We start from the raw sequence: 20,352 nt of genomic DNA, 5'->3' as shown, positions 1-20,352 counted from the left end.
TATATATCATATATTACATTGCTTTCCTTCTGCTCTGGGGCAGACTGCACTCTCCTTCCAAACAGGAAAACTACACAGCCCATGGGCTGAATTTTTTGAAAGCTGTTATTCCCTCACTCCCCACCCACCACCCTTACCCCACCCCTTCCTCCCAGCCCTCAGTTCCTATGTTAGAAAAGTCCCTCCTGTCCCCCCACCACCAGCTCACCCGAGGTTAAATAGATAGTGCCACGTTCTGAAATCCATGCATCACTGCATTTTGCTGTTGCACGTATTGCAGAGAAAGAGTTGTGTGTGTCTCCTCCCTCTCTTCCCCTTCGCTTCCTAGTCTCTCAGATTCCTGTGCTACTCCCGTGCCACCCTCTCCCAGCCTCCCCCACATTCCAGACCCTTCACTGGTTGTGGACATCCTCTCTACGGACAATCTTGTAGATGATCCAGTAGAACATGTTGAAGATGAGGAAGGCCATGGGGAAGCCAATGCGGGATATTTTGTCGATCTTCTTGGCCCTCTGGATGAAGAGTTTTCGCATTTCCTCCGGGGACTTCGATGGCGCAGGAGGGGGGTTGGTGGTGTTGTTGTTGGTGCCCTTGACCGAGAGGCCATCCTTGGCCTGCAGACAGGCGGGGCCCATCCCGTAGGCGGAGAAGTTGAAGCGGCCCTCTCCAGCCTCATCCTCCTGGAATAGATTCAACATGGGGCTCTACTTAAAATAAGACAGGGGCTGGGCACCCTCCCTGCAAGGCACTCCCCTGGGGGCCAGGCCACGCCCGTCTGGTTGTCCCTGCCTCTCAGACTGCACCACTCCAGGTTCCCGAAGGCTTTTTGGCTGGCTGGGGAGTTCTGCCTTATAGAGGGGCGCCAATCGCATGTCAGAACAGATGCAAACCAGGGGATGGGAATGTGGTTTAGGGTTTGGAGACCTGCGCTCCAGTCTCCACTCTGTCACTAGCTGGCTGTATGACCTCAGACAACTCACTTCCTTCCGCGAGTCTCAGGTTTTTTTATTTCATTTTTTTCCCTGTTAGTAGGGGATAAGAGTTGCCCCACTCGTTACCTCACAAGGTTCTTTTGACCATGGGAGGTTATGATTGAGTAGATACTCAATGTTGCACTGCATTTCGGTTAGAAACTCAGAGGACAATTTGGAGAGATCCCCTGCTTTGCCTCTGTCGCCTCCTTGCCCTCTTCCCCCCACCATTCCCCAATTCATAACGCCCCAGGGCGAATGGCCCAGGAGGGAGCAGGAACTCTGGGCCCCACCTTTGTTTCACAAGCCAGGGAAGCCGCTGCTGCTGCTTGTCTCCGTGTTCCCACAGCCCTGGCAGTTGTGACCTCAGACAGATCTCTGGATTTTTATCAAGTTTTCATTCAAGGCCCTTCATGATCTGGCTTCAACTTACCTTTCTAGGCTTCCCCCCCTCCCCTTACCATATCCTTTGACCCCTGCCAGCTTCATTGCACTTTTTCTCTTGCACATTGTCACCTCCTTGCCTTATGCTCGTTGCCCCGAAATGCCTGCTGCAGGTTCATCCCTTTGCCAGGTCGTGGTGATCTTGCCCGTGTCTGAATCGCGGAGGCACTACTGTCTGCCTCCCCACGTCTGGCTTTGTTATCTTTCCGTGCGAGCTCAGGGGTGGCATTGAGAGTCTGGTGTTTTGGTGTCAGCTGAGCTGTTGATTCAGTCTGTGGCTCTGGGGAAGTTTTGTCAGGTCACATTTCCCTCCTAGATAGTGAGCTCCTAGGATGAGACCCCTATCTTCTGCTCGTTCCTGTGCAGCACAGGGCCGACAGAGAACAAGGGTCCACCCCTGCTGCCTGGGAGCGGGCTTGTTGCGAGGGCGTCCAGTCTAGTCTCCTAACTGCCTCCACTGGACGCTCCTCCCCTCAACCCATCTGGGTTGTTATAACACAGACCTTATTAGTCGTCTTTTCCTTGGAACCTTTGAGTAGGCTGCAGTCGGCTTCAGGAGGATGAAAATCCCTACCGTGGTAAACATGGCCTTAGATGACCCGGACCCTGTCTCCCTTTCCAGCCTCCTCGTGCCATTCTCTATCCGGCAGTCTGTGCTCCAGTCACCCGGAAACGTTTCCATATATTCGAAAGTGTCATGTTCCTTTTCTTTAACTACTGGCCTCTGTTCAAGTTGTTCTCTCTGCCTGGGAACACAGTTGCAACTCCACCTGCTGCTTCCAACTCCTCTTTCAAAACCTAAGTAATTCTTACTCAGAACTCTTCCCCGAGCTCCTGAGGGTGGGCTAGCTGACTCTGCTGTGTGCCCCAAAAGCCGTCTGTACACCTCTCCGTCTTGTCGTTAAAGCTCTTATCACATTGTGTATTGAAATTCCTTGGTCAGTGTCTGTCCCTCCTGTTAGACTGTAACTCCGTGAAAATAGAGGCAAAATCTGCCACGTTCCTGGCACCCTCAACAATAAACACGAACATGAGCTCTGAACTTAGTAAATATTTGTTGAGTAAGGAAATGTTTACTTGCATATCTTCGCCAGTCTCAGTCCCCCCACCCCTTTTTTTTGGTTTGTTTAAATGGGGTTGTAGTCCTAGCACCAGGAGGGTTTAAGACAAATGATAAATGCTCAAGAAATCTTTGGTGAATGAATGAATGAATCTCAGTAAATATTTGTCTATGAGTAGGACAACAGTAGGGGGTTTATGTCAGGGCCAAGGAGGGGAGTTGGGGGGAAGTTGGCCAAATTAACTAGACCTAGTACCTGCAAGGGGGTCTGAGTCCAGCTCTATTGCATTTGAATATAAATCTGCCTTTGCTGGAGGTTGGGGTGCTTGAAATTTTTTTTTTTTCCTGGGCTATAGTTCTGCAGTGGGGAGCACCAAATTAGCTTTCTATGCATTTTTGGGTGAATTCTTCTCTGCTTTCCTCTAAACATGGAAGTAGAAGGAGTGGAGGTGTGGACTGAAGACCCCATCTGGCTAGAAGATCAGTTTTACATTGTGTCTCAGAGAAAGGAAATTCCTCAGGAATGACTGAAAAAGACTCGCTATTCCCATTCTAACCAGCAGGTGGCAGGAAACGCATGCTCAACTGCATCTGCAGCTGCTTAGGTATAGAGCAGGGGAAATCTGGTAGCATATTCTGGAACCCAGGGAGGTTGCTAGCAGTATGCCTGCTGAGGCTGGGCCTCACAGATACGGTTTCCTAATAATTTGCCTAACGAGGCCGGCCAGAGAATTCGAGGACCAGGTGCTTTCTGCCCAACAAATGAGGTAACACGGGAAGATGGTGGGAGTTGGGGAGCCTGGCCAAGATCACAGGCTCTGAGAAATTCAGGCATGTACCTAGTTCCTCTCTACTCACCATCTGGGGCTTCAAATCCCCTCTGCAAACCTCCTGCTAATGGGAGGTTTCTGTTGCTCAAGCTCATGCACCTCCAGCGTACAAACCCTACCCAGAGTGGCTTACTCCAAAGGCAGCTGTTGGGTAAGCCCAATTCTGCATCTTTGTAGTTTCTGACGTTTGGGCTAAGTTCAGAGCCCTCACGGTTGAGGTCACATTAATTCAGACACACACAAGGGGCCGAGCAGGAGAAATGTGTGATAAAATGAGCTGGGGCTGAAAAACATCTCTGGTTAGAAGGGACAGTGGCAAACTGAAGGATGCGTTCCCTACCCGAGGCAGTTCTAGTGCACCAATACCAGTGTGTGCCAGATGCCGTGATTTTGTGAGTGAAGCCAAAGTGTGGTTTTTAGATGCTGACACCTTAGTCCAGATTTTACAAACCCTGCTGGCCAAATTAAAAATAATTGCACACCAAATCTGGCCTTCTGGCTACTTCTTTTTGACCTCCGTCTTGGGTTAAGCCTCTGTTCTTATTTAAGATCCAATAAATGCAGGACTATTTTTATCTGCTTCAAGATGGAAACGTTGATTAATGGATGAGAACTCATGGTGTATAGTTAATGTTTTGAGAAGAGCCTCAGGTCCTTGAGCACCTCCCCTGCCTTTGCCATCAGTGCAAATGATCCTGGCGCCTTGCTGGGCCTTGCTGTCAGCAGGCTCCCTCATCGGTTGCGTGGGAGGAGTGGATGGGACGATCTCTGAGATATCTGCCAGGAGGGAACTGAGCAGGAGGATCTGATCAAATCTGGATAGCGGCCCTACTCGCCCTTTACCTGAGCAGACAGAAAGCTTTTGTTTTCCCCTAGAGCATAAAACTAGCAGGTGTTTGCAGAGGGTGGAGGCAGCCTGTGGAAGTACTATAGGCCCACCATTCTGTGCATCTGCAGGGGGCTCCCTTCACATTTTCATGCATGCAAATAGCACCTCCCGGAGTTGTGCAGTGCCCAGTCAAAACGCCTGGTGCTAGTCAAATATTTTGGACATAATCTTCCCAAATAAGTATTTCTAGCAAATGTCCCTGGCAGAAGGAAATGCAAAAAACTACTTGTCTATGGTGGGTGAGTTTGGTCACATTCTTACTTAAGAGTGAGAGGCTAGGTATTCAATGGACAGTATGGGGTCACTAAAACTAGGGGCATTTAAGCAGTCCTTTGAGGCTTGCTGCACCCAAGACAATTTCCTCTTCCAAGGCAGATTTAGAAGAATGGTGATATCTTAACCCCTATGGACGTCTTCTATCTTCGAATGTCGGCTTCCTCTCTATGGTAAACTGCTGAAGTTAATTGAATCAGATTGCTGATATTTAAGAAACTTACTGATGGAAATCCGTGTCTATGTAATCATTTTAATCCTTGGCACTCGTATGGCAGGAAGAAAACTTAAAGCTACTTTGGCATCCCCTGATTTAATCCTCACCACAGTCACCCCTTATGCACATTTAGTTCGTTTTACAGACGGGAAACTGGTCCCAGGAAGGGGTTAACCTGAAGTCATGCACCAAAGAGAGCTAAAGAGGCAGAGTCCTTTGTATAATTATACATCAAGATACATTTGTAGAAGATCAGAAATTGAGTTCAATTAGTACATAGCCTTTGCTGACACACACAGCACCTTTGTGCAAATTAGAAAAAAGGCACCTCCTTCTCTGGGCGTATGAATTGGAATTCCATCCTCTGGGCTGGTAAAGTCCCAAGCCAAGACATGACTTAGAGAAGAGTGCCTCCTTGGCTAGAGCCCTTGTAGGATACAACCTGCACAGCAATACCTGACAGCCTTGTATAAAAACCTGAATAAGGAGCCCAGACCTTCACTAGGGTGTTTCAGGGAAAGATACTTCAGCTGAGAGCTGAAAAATGAGTGGGTAAATACTAAGCAAAGGGCACTGGAAGAGCAATCCAGGGAAAGAGAACAAGGTGTCTAAAGTCCTGTGAGTATGTTTGAGGAACTAAGAGAAAAGCCTGTGTGGTTGGTGCTCAGAGAGCAAAGGGGAAAGTCGTGTGGAAATGAAGCTGGAGAGGAAAGCAGGCTCTCTGGTCCCCAGGAGAGGGTCTCATGGGGAAGTAGTGAGGGACCAGAGTATGGGGTAGTTTGCTCCAATAGGCTGCACACTCCCCAGTGGCAGAATTAACAGAGGTTGGTGACTTTTCAGAGATGCTCTGCCAAAGATTCCTCTATTCAGTCCCTCATAAGATGAGAGAACCCAGCTTGCGGGAGGGTCTTGCTTGTTGCCTCTTTCCTAGAGGCAGGAAAGAACCTGGACATTCTACTTTAAGATCTCATCTTTTGTGGTACAATTCCCTTTTGAAACAAAACCCACTGAAATAATGCAGCACTGCAGAGAAAACCAGTTGACATCTCCCAGCTTGCTGCCATCTTTTGGGTTTATGGCCAGTCATTATCTTGACCCCACCAGTATTTACTCCATTAGTTCTGCCTTTAGGTGTGATCTGGTAACTTCGGTGGTGTTACTGTTATGGCTGGAAGAATGACTGCCTATAGACCTAACTAGGGCAGTATTTATGGGAGGGAAAGCTAAGACTTCTAGAAGTTTAATCTATTTCCTGCCTGGCTCACCCACTGTGAAGGATGGTCCAGTGAAACAAGTATCACAAGACAAGACTGCTTAGAACACTTCCATTTACCACCAGCTGTCTCTCCCAAAGGCCTACCTTGTGATGTCTCCGCTTCCTCCTGAATCGGAGCAGCTCTTTGTGTTGTCGAGACACAAAGTTGACAGCGGCATATTCTAGCAGGGCCGAGAACACGAAGAGCAGGCAAACTGCCATCCAAATGTCAATGGCTTTCACATAGGACACCTGGAGTGGGGGTGAGGGGAAAACACAGGGAGGTGAGAGCAGAGGAAGTAAAATATTGAGCACAGTGGGATGTTTTCTGTCTTCAGTAACCCCCCCATCACCCACTGCTGTCTGCTCCTCAGCTGGGATGTTTGGGTGGAAGATGCAGAGGGAAACAGAAGAGAAATGCATCAAAAAGACTGGATAGAATATTGGGGAAAATAGAATATGGTACCTACGAGAGTACCGAAGAGAGGAGGGTGATGTATGTAGCATTATCATTTAGGGGAATAGAATTCTGTGTTGAGTTTAAGGATAACAGGAATAGAACGTTGTACCAGGTGTTAAAAGTGAATGGAGGATATCAGCAAAAATGACAGCATAAGGACCTCTGAAAATTCTCTCCTTCATAAAATCAATGAGAACACTGACAAAAATTGTCAGTCAGCGTTTTCAGAACTCTGCTAATTACCAAAGACCTATAGCAATCTGAGCATTGATTTAAGAAAAGCAGCTGAATCTCAGTAAGAACAGCAAGCATTGTTTAAAACAGTTTTATTGAGCTCTAATTCATGTACCATACAATTTACACATTTAAAGTATACAGTTTTTAGAATATTCACAGCTATGTGCAATCATCATCACAGTCAATTTTAGAACATTTTCTTCAAAAAGAAATCTGGTACCTTTTAGCTGTCACTTCTTTATTCCTGCAGCCATAAGCTAACACGAATCTACAATTCATATGAATGGAATCATACAACACGTGGCCTTATGTGATTGGCTTCTTTCACCTAGAATACTGTTTCCAAGGTTCATCTATATTGTAGCATGTGTCAGTATTTCATTCCTTTTCATGGCTGAATAATACTCCGTTTATGTCTATAAAACATTTTGTTCATCTGTTCACCAATTGATGAATATTTAAGTTTTCTACTTTTGGCTGTTATAAATAATGCTGCTGTGAACATCTGTGTGTAAGTTTCTGGGTAGATGTATGTTTTCATTTCCCTTGGGGCTTTGTGGTCTTTTAACTTGCCCTATTCCTATCCTAACCTTCCCGTCTCTGTGGTAGCCTTGAAAACCTACAGCCTACAAGCACAGTGAAAACCAGCTGTCTGACAGCCACTGGATGGGGCAGAATGGAGTTGGAGCTTCTTCAAAGCTCCATTCCCAGAGAGTTACCATCATTTAATCTATCTCATGGTTTACTCAAAGACCTCATTCACAAGACTATCTTTATTTGACTCGATTTGGAGCTGGCCCAGTGTGAACAGCCTTTATTCTGGGGGCATTTGTCAAAAACAATCAATGGCAATTGCTGCCTGAAGCAGTGGGGGCAAAACAATAGGTTAATCAAAAAGCTTAAAAGGAAAAACTGGATAATGAGATGTCTGTGAGGGTTTTGGAAAGCTTTGACATATTCTTGGGAATCAGAGTGTAGGCTTAGGGCTGTGTGCATGCCCAGGGAAGACCTGAGAAGGCCCTAAAACTCTTACCTTTGGCTAACCTGGATGCTCTGAGCAAGCAGGAAGTGAAGCCCAAGGCAAAGTAGTAAACTACCTGGCTGATTGTTGAGGGTGTGTTCTATCATACACAGAGCCTGTTGGTAAAGACTGGGGATTTCGAGCTTCCAGGCATTTAAGGAAATCTCTAATTTTTAGCTGGCTAAGAAGTTAACTGAGCAGAGACTTCAGTGGTCCCACACCACAAAGAATATATACTTCACATAATTAGTTCAGAAAAGTCACTGAATAAACAAAAACAACAACAAATCTTGAGGAAGGGGAAGAATCTGATTTCCAAAGTTGCCACATTATATTATATAAAATGTCCAATTTTCAACAAAAAATTATAAGTCATTCAAAGAAACAGGAAATTATGGCCCATACATGTGAAAAAAGCTGTCAAAAGAACCTGCCTCTGAGGAAGCCCAGATGTTGGACTTAAAGATTTTTTTTTTTTTTTTTGAGACAGGGTCTCACTCTTGCCTTGGCTAGAATGCAGTGGCATCATTATAGCTCACTGCAACCTCAAACTCCTGGGCTCAAGTGATCCTCCTGCCTCAGCCTCCCAGGTATCTGGGGCTACCGGTCTGCACTACCATGCCTTGCTAATTTAAAAATTTTTTTTTGTAGAGATGAGGTCTTTCTATGTTGTTCAGGCTGGTCTTGAACTCCCAATCTCAAGCAATCCTTCCACTTAAACCTTCCAAAGTGCTAGGATTACAAGCCTGAGCCACCGTGCCCAGCCATAGGGTCTTTTTAACAACCAGCTCTTTGGGGACTAATGAGGTGAGAATGCATTCCCAAGGAAGGGCATTAATCTATTCATGAGGGATCTGCCCCCAAGACCCAAATACCTCCCATTAGGCCCCACCTCCAACTCTGGGGATCACATTTCCATGTGAGGTTTAGAGGAGACAAATATCCAAACCATAGCACATAGAATGGGAGAAAAGATTTGCAAATCATATATCTGATAAAGGTCTAAAATTCAGAATACATGAAGAACAATTACAACTCAATGCTAACAAGAGAAATAAAAAATGGCCAAAAGATTTGAATAGAAATTTCACAAAAGATATAGAAATGGTCAAGAAACACATGAAAAGATGCTCAACATTATTTCGTGAAAATAAAAAGATGCTCAACATTATTTCGTTAGGAAAATGCGAATCAAAACAACAATGAGATACCACTTCACACCCACCAAGATGGCTATAATAAAAAAAAAAAGATGGTAAGTGTTCGTGAGGATGTGGAGACATTGGAACCCTGGTGTGATTATAATACGACATTGCCACTTAGGGAAATAGTTTGGCAGTTCCTCAAAAAGTTAAGTATATAGTTAACATATGACACAACAATTTCACTTTTAGGTATATACCTTTGAGAATTGAAGACATATGTCCACACCAAAACTTGTACACAGATACTCATAGCAGCATTATTTATAATAGCCAAAAGTGGAAATAACCCAAATGTCCAACTGCTGAATGAATAACCAAAATGAGATATAACTATACAATGGAATATTATTCAGCCATAAAAAGGAATGAAACAGTGATGCATTCTGCAACATGGGCGAACCCCGAAAACATCATGCTAAGTGAAAGAAGCCAATCGTATAAGGCCACATATTGTATTATTCTGTTTACATGAGATGTCAAGAATAGGCAAATTGACTGAGATAGGAAGTATTTATGGTTGCTAGAGGCTGGTGGGAGCAGGGATGAGGTGTGACTGTTGAGGAGTATGGGGTTTCTTTTGGGGGTGTTGAAGATGTTCTGGAATTAGATGCTATCTGTACACAGTTATACAGTTAGGGTTGCACAACATTGTCAATATACTAAAAGCCACTGAATTTTATGCTTTAAAAAAATGAATAAATAAAAAATGTGAATGGAGGAGAATGTGGAGTCGAGTGTTAATAACAAATGGAGCCAAATATTGAGTCTAGTGTTAACCATGAGTGCAGCAGAATGTTGAGTCTAACATGAAAAAAAGAAAGCAGAGTCTAATGTCTGCTGTTACAATTGAACACAGCAAATGTGTTGTCAGGTGTTAACAGCGATCAGAGAATTTGGTTTCAAGCATTTGTAATGAATGTAGCAGAATTCAAAGCCTAGTGTTAATGGTGCAAAGAGCATATTGTTGAGTTTTGTTGCAAGGGTGAATAGAGTGTGGTGTCTACCATTGATGGCAAATGGAACAGAATGTTGTGTCTCACATTAAAACTTAATGGAACAATCAATGTCATGAAAAAAACAGTGGGGAGACTGTTCTAGAGTAAAAGAGACAAAATAGAGCAACCATATGCAATATGAATTGGATCCTTAATTGGGTCTCTCATCATATTTACCGATGACTTTTTGACAACTGGGAAAGTTCAAATATAGCTTCTATATTAGGTGATATTGAATTATTTCTCATTCAATAATAGTTACCGAATTAATGTTTATTTTCAAAGATGTAACCATGTCATTGTGATCCTTCTTCCTTATTTTGAGGTGAATTGTAATGTCTGTATAGCCTTCAAATGATTCAGTAAAAATTCCATCTCCATACCTGTTTATTTATCTATCTACCAAGAGACAGTAAATTTGGCAAAATGGTAATTGATGAATCTAGATGGAGAATATTAGGGTGTTTATTGTATATTCTTTCAACTTTTCTGTATGAAAACAGAATATTAAGTGCTGCAGTAATTGGAAATGTTGCAGAACGTTGTGTTTATCATACGGCTGAAGGAAGCAGAGTATGGTGTCTGGCATTAACAGTAGAGCAGAATGTTGTGTCTACTGTTGAGGGAATAAAGCAGGATGTGATTCAAACGATAATAGTGAATGTAGTAGAATGCAGTGCTTAGCATTAACAGTAAAGTAGAGTGAAGCAACAAGCATTAACAGTGAAGGGAACAGAATGCTGCACCTCAACTAGGGGTGAATGAAAGAGTACATGGTGTCTGGCATTAATAGTAAATAGAACAGAACATTATGTCTAGTGTTAAATGTGAATTAAGCAGAATGCGAGGTCTAGTGTTAACAGCGAAGGGAGCAGAAGGTTGCATTGATTGTAAGGGTGACTGGAGGAGAAATAGTGTCTGGTGTTAGTAATGAATGAAGTGGAATGTTGTGTCTGGTGTTAGAAATGAATAGAACAGAATGTTGTGTCTAGCATGAGGGTGAATGGAGCAGAAGGTTCGTCTGACATCAGTGGTCAAGGGAGCAAAATGCTGTGTTTAGTGTTAACAGTGAATGAAACAGAATATGGTTTATTAGTTAATAGTAAATGTGGTGTTTAGAAATGTAAGAATCATATCAAGGTATGTCCAAAAGGGTTAACATTGGAGGCCTGAGGCTGCTATGTTAGAAGGGCTTGCCTGCAAGGTTGGCCCTTGGCTGGCATTTGGGAACTTGGATTTTGAGAGTGCTCCTACTTTCTCTAACTGATAAGGGTGGCTCACTGTGCCTAGGCTGTTTGTACAAACAATCTTCTGAACATCTGCTTTCCTTCTGGGAATCTGGAATTTTGGCACATTCTAGACAAAGGGTGCCTATGTGACCAGCCTCCAGTTAGAACGTTGGATGCTGAGTCTCCAATGAGTATTAAAACAGTCTTTCTCTGTCTCTCTGGGCAGAAACATCACAAATGTGCGTCTGCATTTTTGTTGCTGGAGTAAGAGTGTGCTCAGACAGTAAGGAAGCCTGTGCAACAGATCCCCCCAGTCTCTGCCTATGTTCTTTTTCTTTCTTTCTCTTTTTTTGGACAGGGTCTCACTCTATTGCCCAGGCTAGAGTACAGTGGCATCATAGCTCATTGCAACCCCAAACTTCTGGGCTGAAGTGTTCCTTCTGCCTCAGCCTCCCAAGTAGCGGGACTACAGGCACATACCACCACGCCTGGCTAAATTTTCTGTTATTTGTAGGGACAGGGTCTTGCTATTTTGCTCAGACTGGTCTCAAATTCCTGGCCTCAAGTGATCCTCCCACCTTGGTCTCCCAAAATGCTAGGATTACAGGTGTATGCCACTGCTCCCGGCCTGTGTTATTTTCCCCTTATGATCTAGCTATATATCTTGGATATGTTGCTGTAATAAACCTTAGCTGTTAGTGCAGCTAAATGCTGAATCCTATGAGTCCTTCTGTCAAATCTGAGTGTGGGGGTAGTCTTGGAGATCCTGACACAAAGTATTCACTACTAATGGTGAAAGGAGCAGAATGTTGTACTTCGCTCTAAAAGTGAATGGAGAATGCAAAGTTGAGTGTTGATAGTAAATGGAGAGAATGTGTGTCTAGTTTTGGTAGAGAATGGAGCAACGTTGAGTCTAGCAGAAGGTCTGATGGATCAGAACGCCGGGTCCAACAATGTGTGGTAGATAAATAAATAGTGACTAGTTCCTTATGCTCCTCATGTCTCAGGCAGGGGAAGGAAGTGAGCTCTTGCCTTATTTGCCCAGGTGTTCTGTGCTCTTGGGACTTACCTTGGGCAGAGATGCTCGCGAGCCAGAGCTCTGGGTGGTCATGGTGAGCACAGTGGTGATGCCCAGGCCCACACGGGCTGGTGCGGCATCCATGTTGATCCAGAAGGAGATCCATGAGAGGATGACAATGAGCAGGCTGGGAATATACATCTGGATCAGGTAGTAGCCCATCTGCCGCTCCAGGTGGAACCGGGCCTCGATGCAGGTGAATTTACCTGCAAGAAATGATAGTGAGAGGGTGTGTAGCCTGGTGGGTAGGAGCAAGGGCTTTCGGGTCAGAACAACCTCGGCTGGAGTCCTGGTTCAGCCTCACACTAGCTGCGTTTAGGCAAGTGTTTGAATCATTCTGTATCTCAGGTTCCTCACATACATTAAACTGGGGATAAGAATAATACCCACTTCGTGTGGCTACTTCTATTGCTACGGCAAGGAACAAACGAGATGATGCTTATGAAGACCTTAGCATAGTCCTCACACATCACAAATGCCCAGGATTGTCAGTTGCCATTGTCATCATCATCATCACCATCATCACTATTTTGTTGCTCAAAATGGGCCTGGCTAAGTGGAGCCTCTACCCTTCTGCCAGTTGTGGTCCCCAAGCATGACTTGGTCCTGTTACTTCTTGTAAAACCTTTCATTCCTCCCTTCCCTTGTCATACAAGGAAGTTCCCACTACCTGCAGGGTAAGGTGCAAACTCTTCAGTCTGCCCTTGGCAGTTGAGCTCTAACCAGTCTTTCTATGCGCTTCCCCCTCTGTCTCCATGCTTATTACGACTCTCTGTCTTCCACGCCTTGCCTTGAGCAGTCCCTGCACTTTCGCACTTCTGAGCTCTGGACCTCGCTCATCGCTTTGCCTGGAATGCCCTTATTCCTTTCCACAACCGGCCTAAGAAATGCTCCTTCTAGTTTGTGACACAGTATTTTAATTATAAAACTGTGTGTAATTTGAAAGTAGAATAGTGGTTGCCAGAGGCTGAGAGGAGGGGAGAATAGGGAGTTATTGTTTAATGGGTATAGAGTTTCAGGTTTACAAGATGAAAAAAGTTATAGCGATGGTTGGTGATTACAGATACACAACACTATGAATATATTTAATACCACCAACTTATAAACTTCAAAATAGTTAAGGTGGTAAATTTTATGTTATGTGTATTTTACCACAATAAAAAAATTGGGAAAAAAAAAAAAAAAAAAAGAAATGCTCCTTCTCCCCCATGGTGGTGTAGATGTGAAGTCTCCTCCAGGCAGATACCTCTTTTTTTTTTCCTGTGTTCCCTCGGCCCTGTTCACGTGATCATCAGAGCCTTTAAGGCACACTGCAGTGAGTGAGTGGGCACGTCGCGCTCTCTGTCTTCTGCTCTGGACTGGGCAGCTTGTCTCTCCCTGTCCGTGTATCCCTGCAACTGGGACAGGGCCAACCCCACGGTGTGGGTCTCTGTTCCTGTCCACTGAAGCATAGTAACTAGGGGGTTTCCTGCGGCTCCCTGGATGGCAAGCTCCATGTAGGCCGGGACCTGTCAGTCTTTTCTCCTTGCATCCACAGAGGCACGGAGCTCAGCTCTCACGTAAATGAAAATGGCGAAGAGCAAATGAGAAACGAATGAGAAAAGGCTGTGTACGTTTCGGTTGTTTCCATACCTTGGCTACTGTGAATAATACTGCAATGAACTGGGAGTGCAGATAACTCTTTGGGATACTGATTTCATTTTTTTTTTTTTTTTGGATAAATATGCAGAAGTAGGATTGCTGGATCATAAGGTAGTTCTCAATGGATGTATGGACAAAGAAAATGGAACATTATTTATCCTTAAAAAAGAAGGAAATCCTGCCATTTGTGACAACACGGATGAACCTGGAGGGCATTTTTATACTGAAGGAAGTAAGCCAGAGACAGAAAACTACTGCACGATGTCACTTATATGTGAAATCTACAATTGTCAAACTCATAGGAGCAGAAAGTATTGTAGAATGGTGGTTGCCAGGGGCTGGGGGGGTGGTGGTGGTGGGGAAACGGGGAGATGTTGGTCAAAGGGTACAAAGTTTCTGTTATGCAAGATGAGTAAGTTCTGGAAATTTAATGTACAGCAGTGTGACCAGAGTCAACTATACTATACTGTATACTTGAAATTTACTGAGAAGGTAGGAATGATGAGAACAGGAGTTCTCATCAGACATACACATGCATGGTAAGTATGTAAGGTGATGGATATATTATAATGATTAGCTTGATTGTGGTAATCATTTCATAGTGTGTATGTACAGCAAAACATCAAGCTTTACACCTTCAATATACACAATTTTTATTTGTCAATTATATCTCAAGGAAGCTAAAAAAAAAAAAAGAAAATGCTGTATAAATAGTAAAGGGCTGTGGTATGTGAGGGTCAGTTGTGATGATCTGATTCGTGGGGAATCACTGTTCTCATGGCAGCTAATGGAAATACCACTATCCCTGTGAGTCTGAGCCTGTCCAGGAATGAAGAGAGTATCTTTGAGGTTCTGAGACATCTTGGAGGTGATCCAGAAAGGGACAGCTGTCCCAGACACAGCAGATCTAGCCTGCCTGCCCTTTCACTGAGCTTTCTCCTTGCACCAGAGCCCCGAATGGTTTCTCTCAATCCCTCTCCTTTCCCTCTTCCTCTGCTTGGCCTGTTCCCAGCCTGGTGCCTGCTTCTGCTCAGCTGGATCCAGACAGCAGCTTCCTACCCAGCCTTCCAGCTGGCGTACCAACTGAATGACTGACTTCCACGGTGCTTGCATGAGCTCATTCCCAGTCTAAGAGGGGCATGCAAAGCCAGCCTTGATCCTGCCCCAGTGCATTCATGTATTCAGTTTTCCAACAAAGGCCGTGCTAGGCATAGGAGACAGACAGCTGAGCTAAACAGTTGTGGTTTCTCTGCCCTCTTGTAGCTCACAGGCTAGCAGATCTTTTCCAACTATTTACTAACCTTTCCTCTTGCTGAGCTCCAATGTGAGCATTCTTTATACTTTTGCCCTATCAGAAATGCCAGCTGTTCTGTGACAGAGACTGCCAGGTGTATTCCCAATGTCATTTCTTCCCTTCTGCCTTAGGAGTAGGATCCATTCCACGGATTCATAAGAAGAAAATGTCAGAGCGGATTTTTGGTTTCAAAACCTGTTCTCTTAACCACTAGGTAATAAATACAGAGCTGTGCCCATCACGGGTACTTCATAAGATCTGTGGAATCAATGATTCAATGAGTGTTTGAAATGACCTCTGGTCCTGGTTGGGGGTGGGATCTGATGAAGGTGGCCCCTTGCACCTACCTGTGTTGTAATGCTTGGTGCAGTATCTCAAATCTTTCTCTTCCTTCAGGATAAACTGAGGCAGGGTTAGTCCATCTGCCACCTGCACAGCTCCCTGCTCCTGCCACTCAAAGATGAGGTCGTTCATGGTGTATCCAACTGGGATGGGATCAGAAGAAGGAGCAGTCACCACCCAGAAGCACTTGTCTGAAGCATGTCAGGGTTGGTTAGGGTCAGAGGCTGAGAGAGGCATTGGACCCTCCGTGGAACTCAGGAGATACTATTACTTTTTATTTTTTCTCACAAAGGAGGGAGGTTAAAACTGGTTTAATTGTTTATGTCTACCCTGCAGCCCTTCCACATCCTGCCTTAGCTTGTCCTGTTGTCCCCACCCTCACCCCCATGGTGCAATGCAGTTGACATCCGCTATTTTTACCAGAACACCACCCTTTTCAGCCTCCTATTTCGCTTACAACAGATTTTCCTCTGGGGAACGACTCTATCGCATACTGTCTTGGTGGCACTAACCATGGGGGTGGGGACAAGGTGTGAAATGGTGACTCAAGATGGGCCCATCAGGTTCTCTGCCCCAGGACTTTGGCTCTTGAGTGAAGTAACAAGAGGTTCAGAGTTGGTGGGTGCTGAGTCCCCTCACAGGCTGGGCTCCAGGGAAATGGTGCGTTAGTTCCTGCCAGCTAGATGCTCCGCCCGGTTCTGTACTTTTCAGTTAGATTGGTTTCTGTGTTTGCAATCAAAGAAGTCAGCCATCCCATCTGTCAAAATCTTGGTCCTCCACAAAGCCCTCTCTCCTTCCCCATCAGAAGAAAGCACAGCGTCTGCTGTGAGGCCACAGCGTTTTGGACTTCTAACAACACACTGACCACTTCTCGCCCTTTGTTAATTTGTGCAGTCCGTCCTCTTTCTCCCCTGCTGGAGGAGCGTCCTGTGAGTTCAAGGACCATGACTTATTCAAGCTGTGTCTCCTCCATTCCTGGCGGAGGGACATGGAACATGCCTCTTTGGAGAATGCCTCTGGCTCTAAAGCATGGGCCTTAGGCAGACAATGTAAGGGAAATTATATTTCTAATCCATTTTCTAAAAGCAAAGCCCTTCATCTAGTATTATATTTTGGGTTATTACAGTAATCTCCTGGGGTCCAGCAGTTGGAAGCAGCTGTGTGGGAATTTCTGCCTGTCTCGTGGGTAAATGGGAGCCTGGTTCTTTGGAGAGGACTCATGCAAGCGACTCACAGCTTTCCAGTTGCATGATACACGTCTGGACGTCCATGGGGAAATTCTTCAAGTCCATGGGGCAGGCCAGTGTCAGGGTGATTCTGAGAAGAGAAGGGAGTTGAATGATGCTGGATCCATAGATCAGGGAGGCTGGGCCTCCATTCTAGTGACTCTCAGAAAAGCAGTTGTCTAGGATAGGGAAAGGAGGTCAGGAAACTAGTGTGTATTGAATAAATGTGTGTATGTTTCCAAGTTCCTGTTACGGAAATGGAGGCTCAGAGAGGTAAAGTAGGTTGCCTAAGGTCACACAGAGTCAGTGGAACTTCTGGATTTCTTTGGAGTCTATCTGGCTTTGAGAGACCTGTCTTTAACAAGATGCCTGCCGGTGAGGGGCTGCCCACTTCCCCACTCTTCTGCATAGCCCTAAGATAGAGACAGAGGTCGAACTTTCAGTTGAGCAACACCAGGCCTCAGGCATCCCCCGGCACACCTGCAGCAGATGCTGCAAATGGTTCTTGGCTTCCTCTCTTCACACACTGGGCTCATCTAAAGTGATTTCAAAGAGGCCCCCTGCCTTCTGGGTGTCCAAACACAGCTGACTCATATCAGTGGGCTCCTGCTGGGGTCAGCAGGAAAGTGTCGGGCTTCCCGGGATTCTGGGCTAGCTGTTTATTTTGTTGTTCAATCCTTGCAGAGGCCACAGACTCAGAACCAAAGGGAGTCCCTTCAACAGAATCTGAGGCCCGCAGCCCAGGCTGGGATACAAGACTGCAGCTTGAAAGGCTCAGCCAACATCTGAGCACCTCCTGCAGGGAACAGAGAAGAAAGGCTCTCAGAGCCCAAAGGAACCTTAGATCATCAAGCCAACTCCCTCCTGTGACAGGTGAGTAGACCAGGGTGCAGTGAGGGATAGGGTGAGAGTCGCCTAAGGTCACACAGCAAGCTGATGGCTCAGCCAGGATTCAAAGCCATGTCTCTTGACCTTTGGATTCTGAGTCCTAGTGGGGTTGGCTCATGTGTTTGCTGGCAGGCTTTTCTAGCACTGCTGTCATGCAAAGCCAACACCCTGAGATACCTAACTGGTGGTGTTCTAAGTGCTGGGGTCCCCAGCCCCTGTGCTACAGACCAGTACTGGTCCGTGGCCTGTTAGGAACCAGGCTGCACAGCAGGAGGTGAGCAGCAGGCCAGTGAGGGAAGCTTCATCTGTGTTTACAGCTGCTCCCCATCTCTCACATCACCACCTGAGCTCCACCTCCTGCCAGACAAGCGGAGGCGTTAGATTCTCATAGGAGCGCAAACCCTACTGTGAACTGTGCATGCGAGGGATCTAGGTTGCACGCTCCTTATGAGAATTTAGTGACTGATGATCTGAGGTGGAGCTGAGGCGGTGATGCTAGCGCTGGGGAGCGGCTGCAAATACAGATTATCATCAGCAGAGAGGTTTGACTGTATAATAAATGTAATGTGCTTGAATCATCCTGAAACCATCCCCCACCTCCCCTGTCCATGGAAAAGTGGTCTTCCATGAAACTGGTCCCTGATGCCAAAAAGCCTGGGGACTGCTGTTCTAGTGGAACTTAGCTGCTGGCACCTCAGCTGCACATGGCAAGGCACTCAGCCCTTTGTGACTTTCTCCCTCTGGCGTACACCCACAGCTCTGGATGTGGGCCCCTTTAAGCACAAGGTAGAAGTAGGAGGGGAGAAAGGGAAGGGAGAGGGAAAGGAAGAAGAGGGAAAAGAAGGGAGTGGAAGAAGGAGGGGGAAAGTGAATGCAATTGAATTTCTGAAAATAAAAGCTCCAAAGTGGGGCAGCTGTCACACTAGGTTAAATTCCTTGAGTTGAATGACCTTGGAAACATCACTTTCTGCTGATTTGTCCTTCTGGCATGCTGCACTGGGACTTAGCTTCCTGGAGGTAGGAAACTAGCCTGGCAGCAGCAAAATCCAAACAGGGTGACCCTCCCCCTCCTCCTGCCGGTCAGGGCCTGGATGGCCATTTCTTAAGCCCCTCACTCTTCCAGTCTGGATGTGTGCAGGGTGGGATGGGCTCCAGGGTGAGGAAGGCCTCGGGAGCTTCTGGTTCCTCCAAGCCTGCCCCTCGGTGGTGAGGTTCCCCAGCTCCCTCCCCCACCCTGCTGCTCTCTGGAGAGACTCTGAGTTCAGTCTCACCTGGCGGTTAGGACCTGTACAGCCTCCCTGCCAGGTCTGGACTCCTTGTTGGGGACTCATTTAGGACTAAAGCCCTTTTAAGCTCTTTGAAATAAAAACATATTCTTTCATTCATCAAATAGTTGAGTGCCTCTTGAATGCCATGCACTGTTCCAGACTCTGAGAGGGCATCAGATCCACATTAATACGGATTAGAATCTAGGCTCTGCTACTAACTGTGGGGACTTTGCCAAGTTACTTTCATTTTCAGATCCTCACTTGTCTAAATCTGCAAAATGGGCATAATAAAACCTACTTCGTGGGCTGTTAGGAGGATAAGATATACTACATGGAAAGTACCCAGCATAGTGAGCAAATTCCTAGTAAGTGGTACTTGTCATTATTACATGTGTAAAGTCACCTCTTGGACATTGGTCATTTTCCCCATGTCTCTTGTGGGGAGGAGATGAGGGAGTAGGTGGGGAGGGGTTGCAGGAGATTCTGAAAGCTTTGCCCCTAACCAGTATCTGAAGGATGTCCCACAGCTGCAGAGGGCGTCCAATCTCCTCGACTCGATGCAGGGTATGGGGGATAGAGTACATAGAAGGATGGAGCAGCCCTGGCGTGCGCTGTGAGCAGCACCATCTACCTGGCGGGCCCATCTACTTTGCAGTTGCTGTGATTTTCCAGGCTTTGTGCCTTTGCTGCTCCTATTGGTCGTCCTGTTTGAATACTCTTACTGTCTTGTTTTATGGAAATGTTGGGTAACTTAAACCCCACCGTCCCCAGGATGCCTTTCCTGGTTTCCTCGGTTGTATTAATAATAAACCACTTGCTCCTAGGACTGCCCATGATATTTTATTCTTATCTGCTGAGTGTAAGTGGCAGAGCTAGGCCTGCCTATTCTGCTAGGGCCTTGGGTTGCCAGGACCCGCTCCCCTCTGTCTGGGCCCCTTGTTAGTGTCTGCTCCCAGAAGGCAGTGGGGCAAGGTGCCTTGGGAGGCGGGAGCAGGTGAACCTGTACGGAACTCACCTGATGCTGTAGAGGACGTTCCCATTCCGGGAGATCCTCAGCAATTTGTTGTCTGTGGTGATCTCGTGGAAGTGGGCCCCCTTCTCATTGGCGAAGAACAGGTCAGGTTTCCAGATGGAATCTAACATGGATGGGTCCAGGTCCAGAGAGTCATCAGGGTACTCGTTATAGGCCAGACGGGGGTCGTTCCACTGCTGCCTCAGGAAGATGTTGACCCTATAGTCCTACAGCCAGGAGAAAATGCAGCATGAGAGATTACGCCAACTCTCGGAGGACCCAGGTGCTTTCGGTCAGTGCTCTCCAAAACCTTTTCTGGAGGACGTTATTAGAGTGCGGTTGCATCTTATGTGGGGGTGAAACATAAAGTCTGTGCATCAGGCAAAAACCATGGGAGTCATAATTACCCCCGAAAATCCTCTTAAATGGCCCATTAAGTACATTCAACCCTGAACTGAGATTATTTAAATGTTATTCCTTTTTTTGAAAAAAGTTTAAAATAAAGTTCAGGCAGGGC

At 45.9% G+C, this 20,352-nt stretch overlaps 1 protein-coding gene across 3 annotated transcripts in view; it reads right to left on the bottom strand.

Annotated features, from left to right (window-relative positions):
• Positions 1–238: 238 nt before the first annotated feature.
• The window catches only part of GLRA1 (glycine receptor, alpha 1), an 84,979-nt gene continuing 64,865 nt past the window's right edge, over positions 239–20,352 (bottom strand). For 2 of the 3 annotated variants that reach the window (XM_012658252.1, XM_012658253.1), the window contains 6 exons: positions 19,839–20,062; positions 16,676–16,758; positions 15,447–15,584; positions 12,156–12,370; positions 6,045–6,191; positions 239–680 (listed from right to left, as the gene is read on the bottom strand). In XM_012658252.1, coding sequence (XP_012513706.1) covers positions 393–680; positions 6,045–6,191; positions 12,156–12,370; positions 15,447–15,584; positions 16,676–16,758; positions 19,839–20,062 — 1,095 coding nt within the window. In that variant the 3' untranslated portion in view covers positions 239–392. Of the gene's footprint in view, positions 705–6,044; positions 6,192–12,155; positions 12,371–15,446; positions 15,585–16,675; positions 16,759–19,838; positions 20,063–20,352 lie in introns of all 3 variants that reach the window. The other variant, XM_012658251.1, reaches the window with a different exon arrangement.

Source organism: Propithecus coquereli, unplaced genomic scaffold, assembly GCF_000956105.1.
Source record: "Propithecus coquereli isolate 6110/MARCELLA unplaced genomic scaffold, Pcoq_1.0 Scaffold58, whole genome shotgun sequence".
NCBI lineage: Eukaryota > Metazoa > Chordata > Mammalia > Primates > Indriidae > Propithecus > Propithecus coquereli.
The sequence above is the reverse complement of the archived record's forward strand: the minus strand, read 5'-3'. Positions and strand labels throughout refer to the sequence as shown.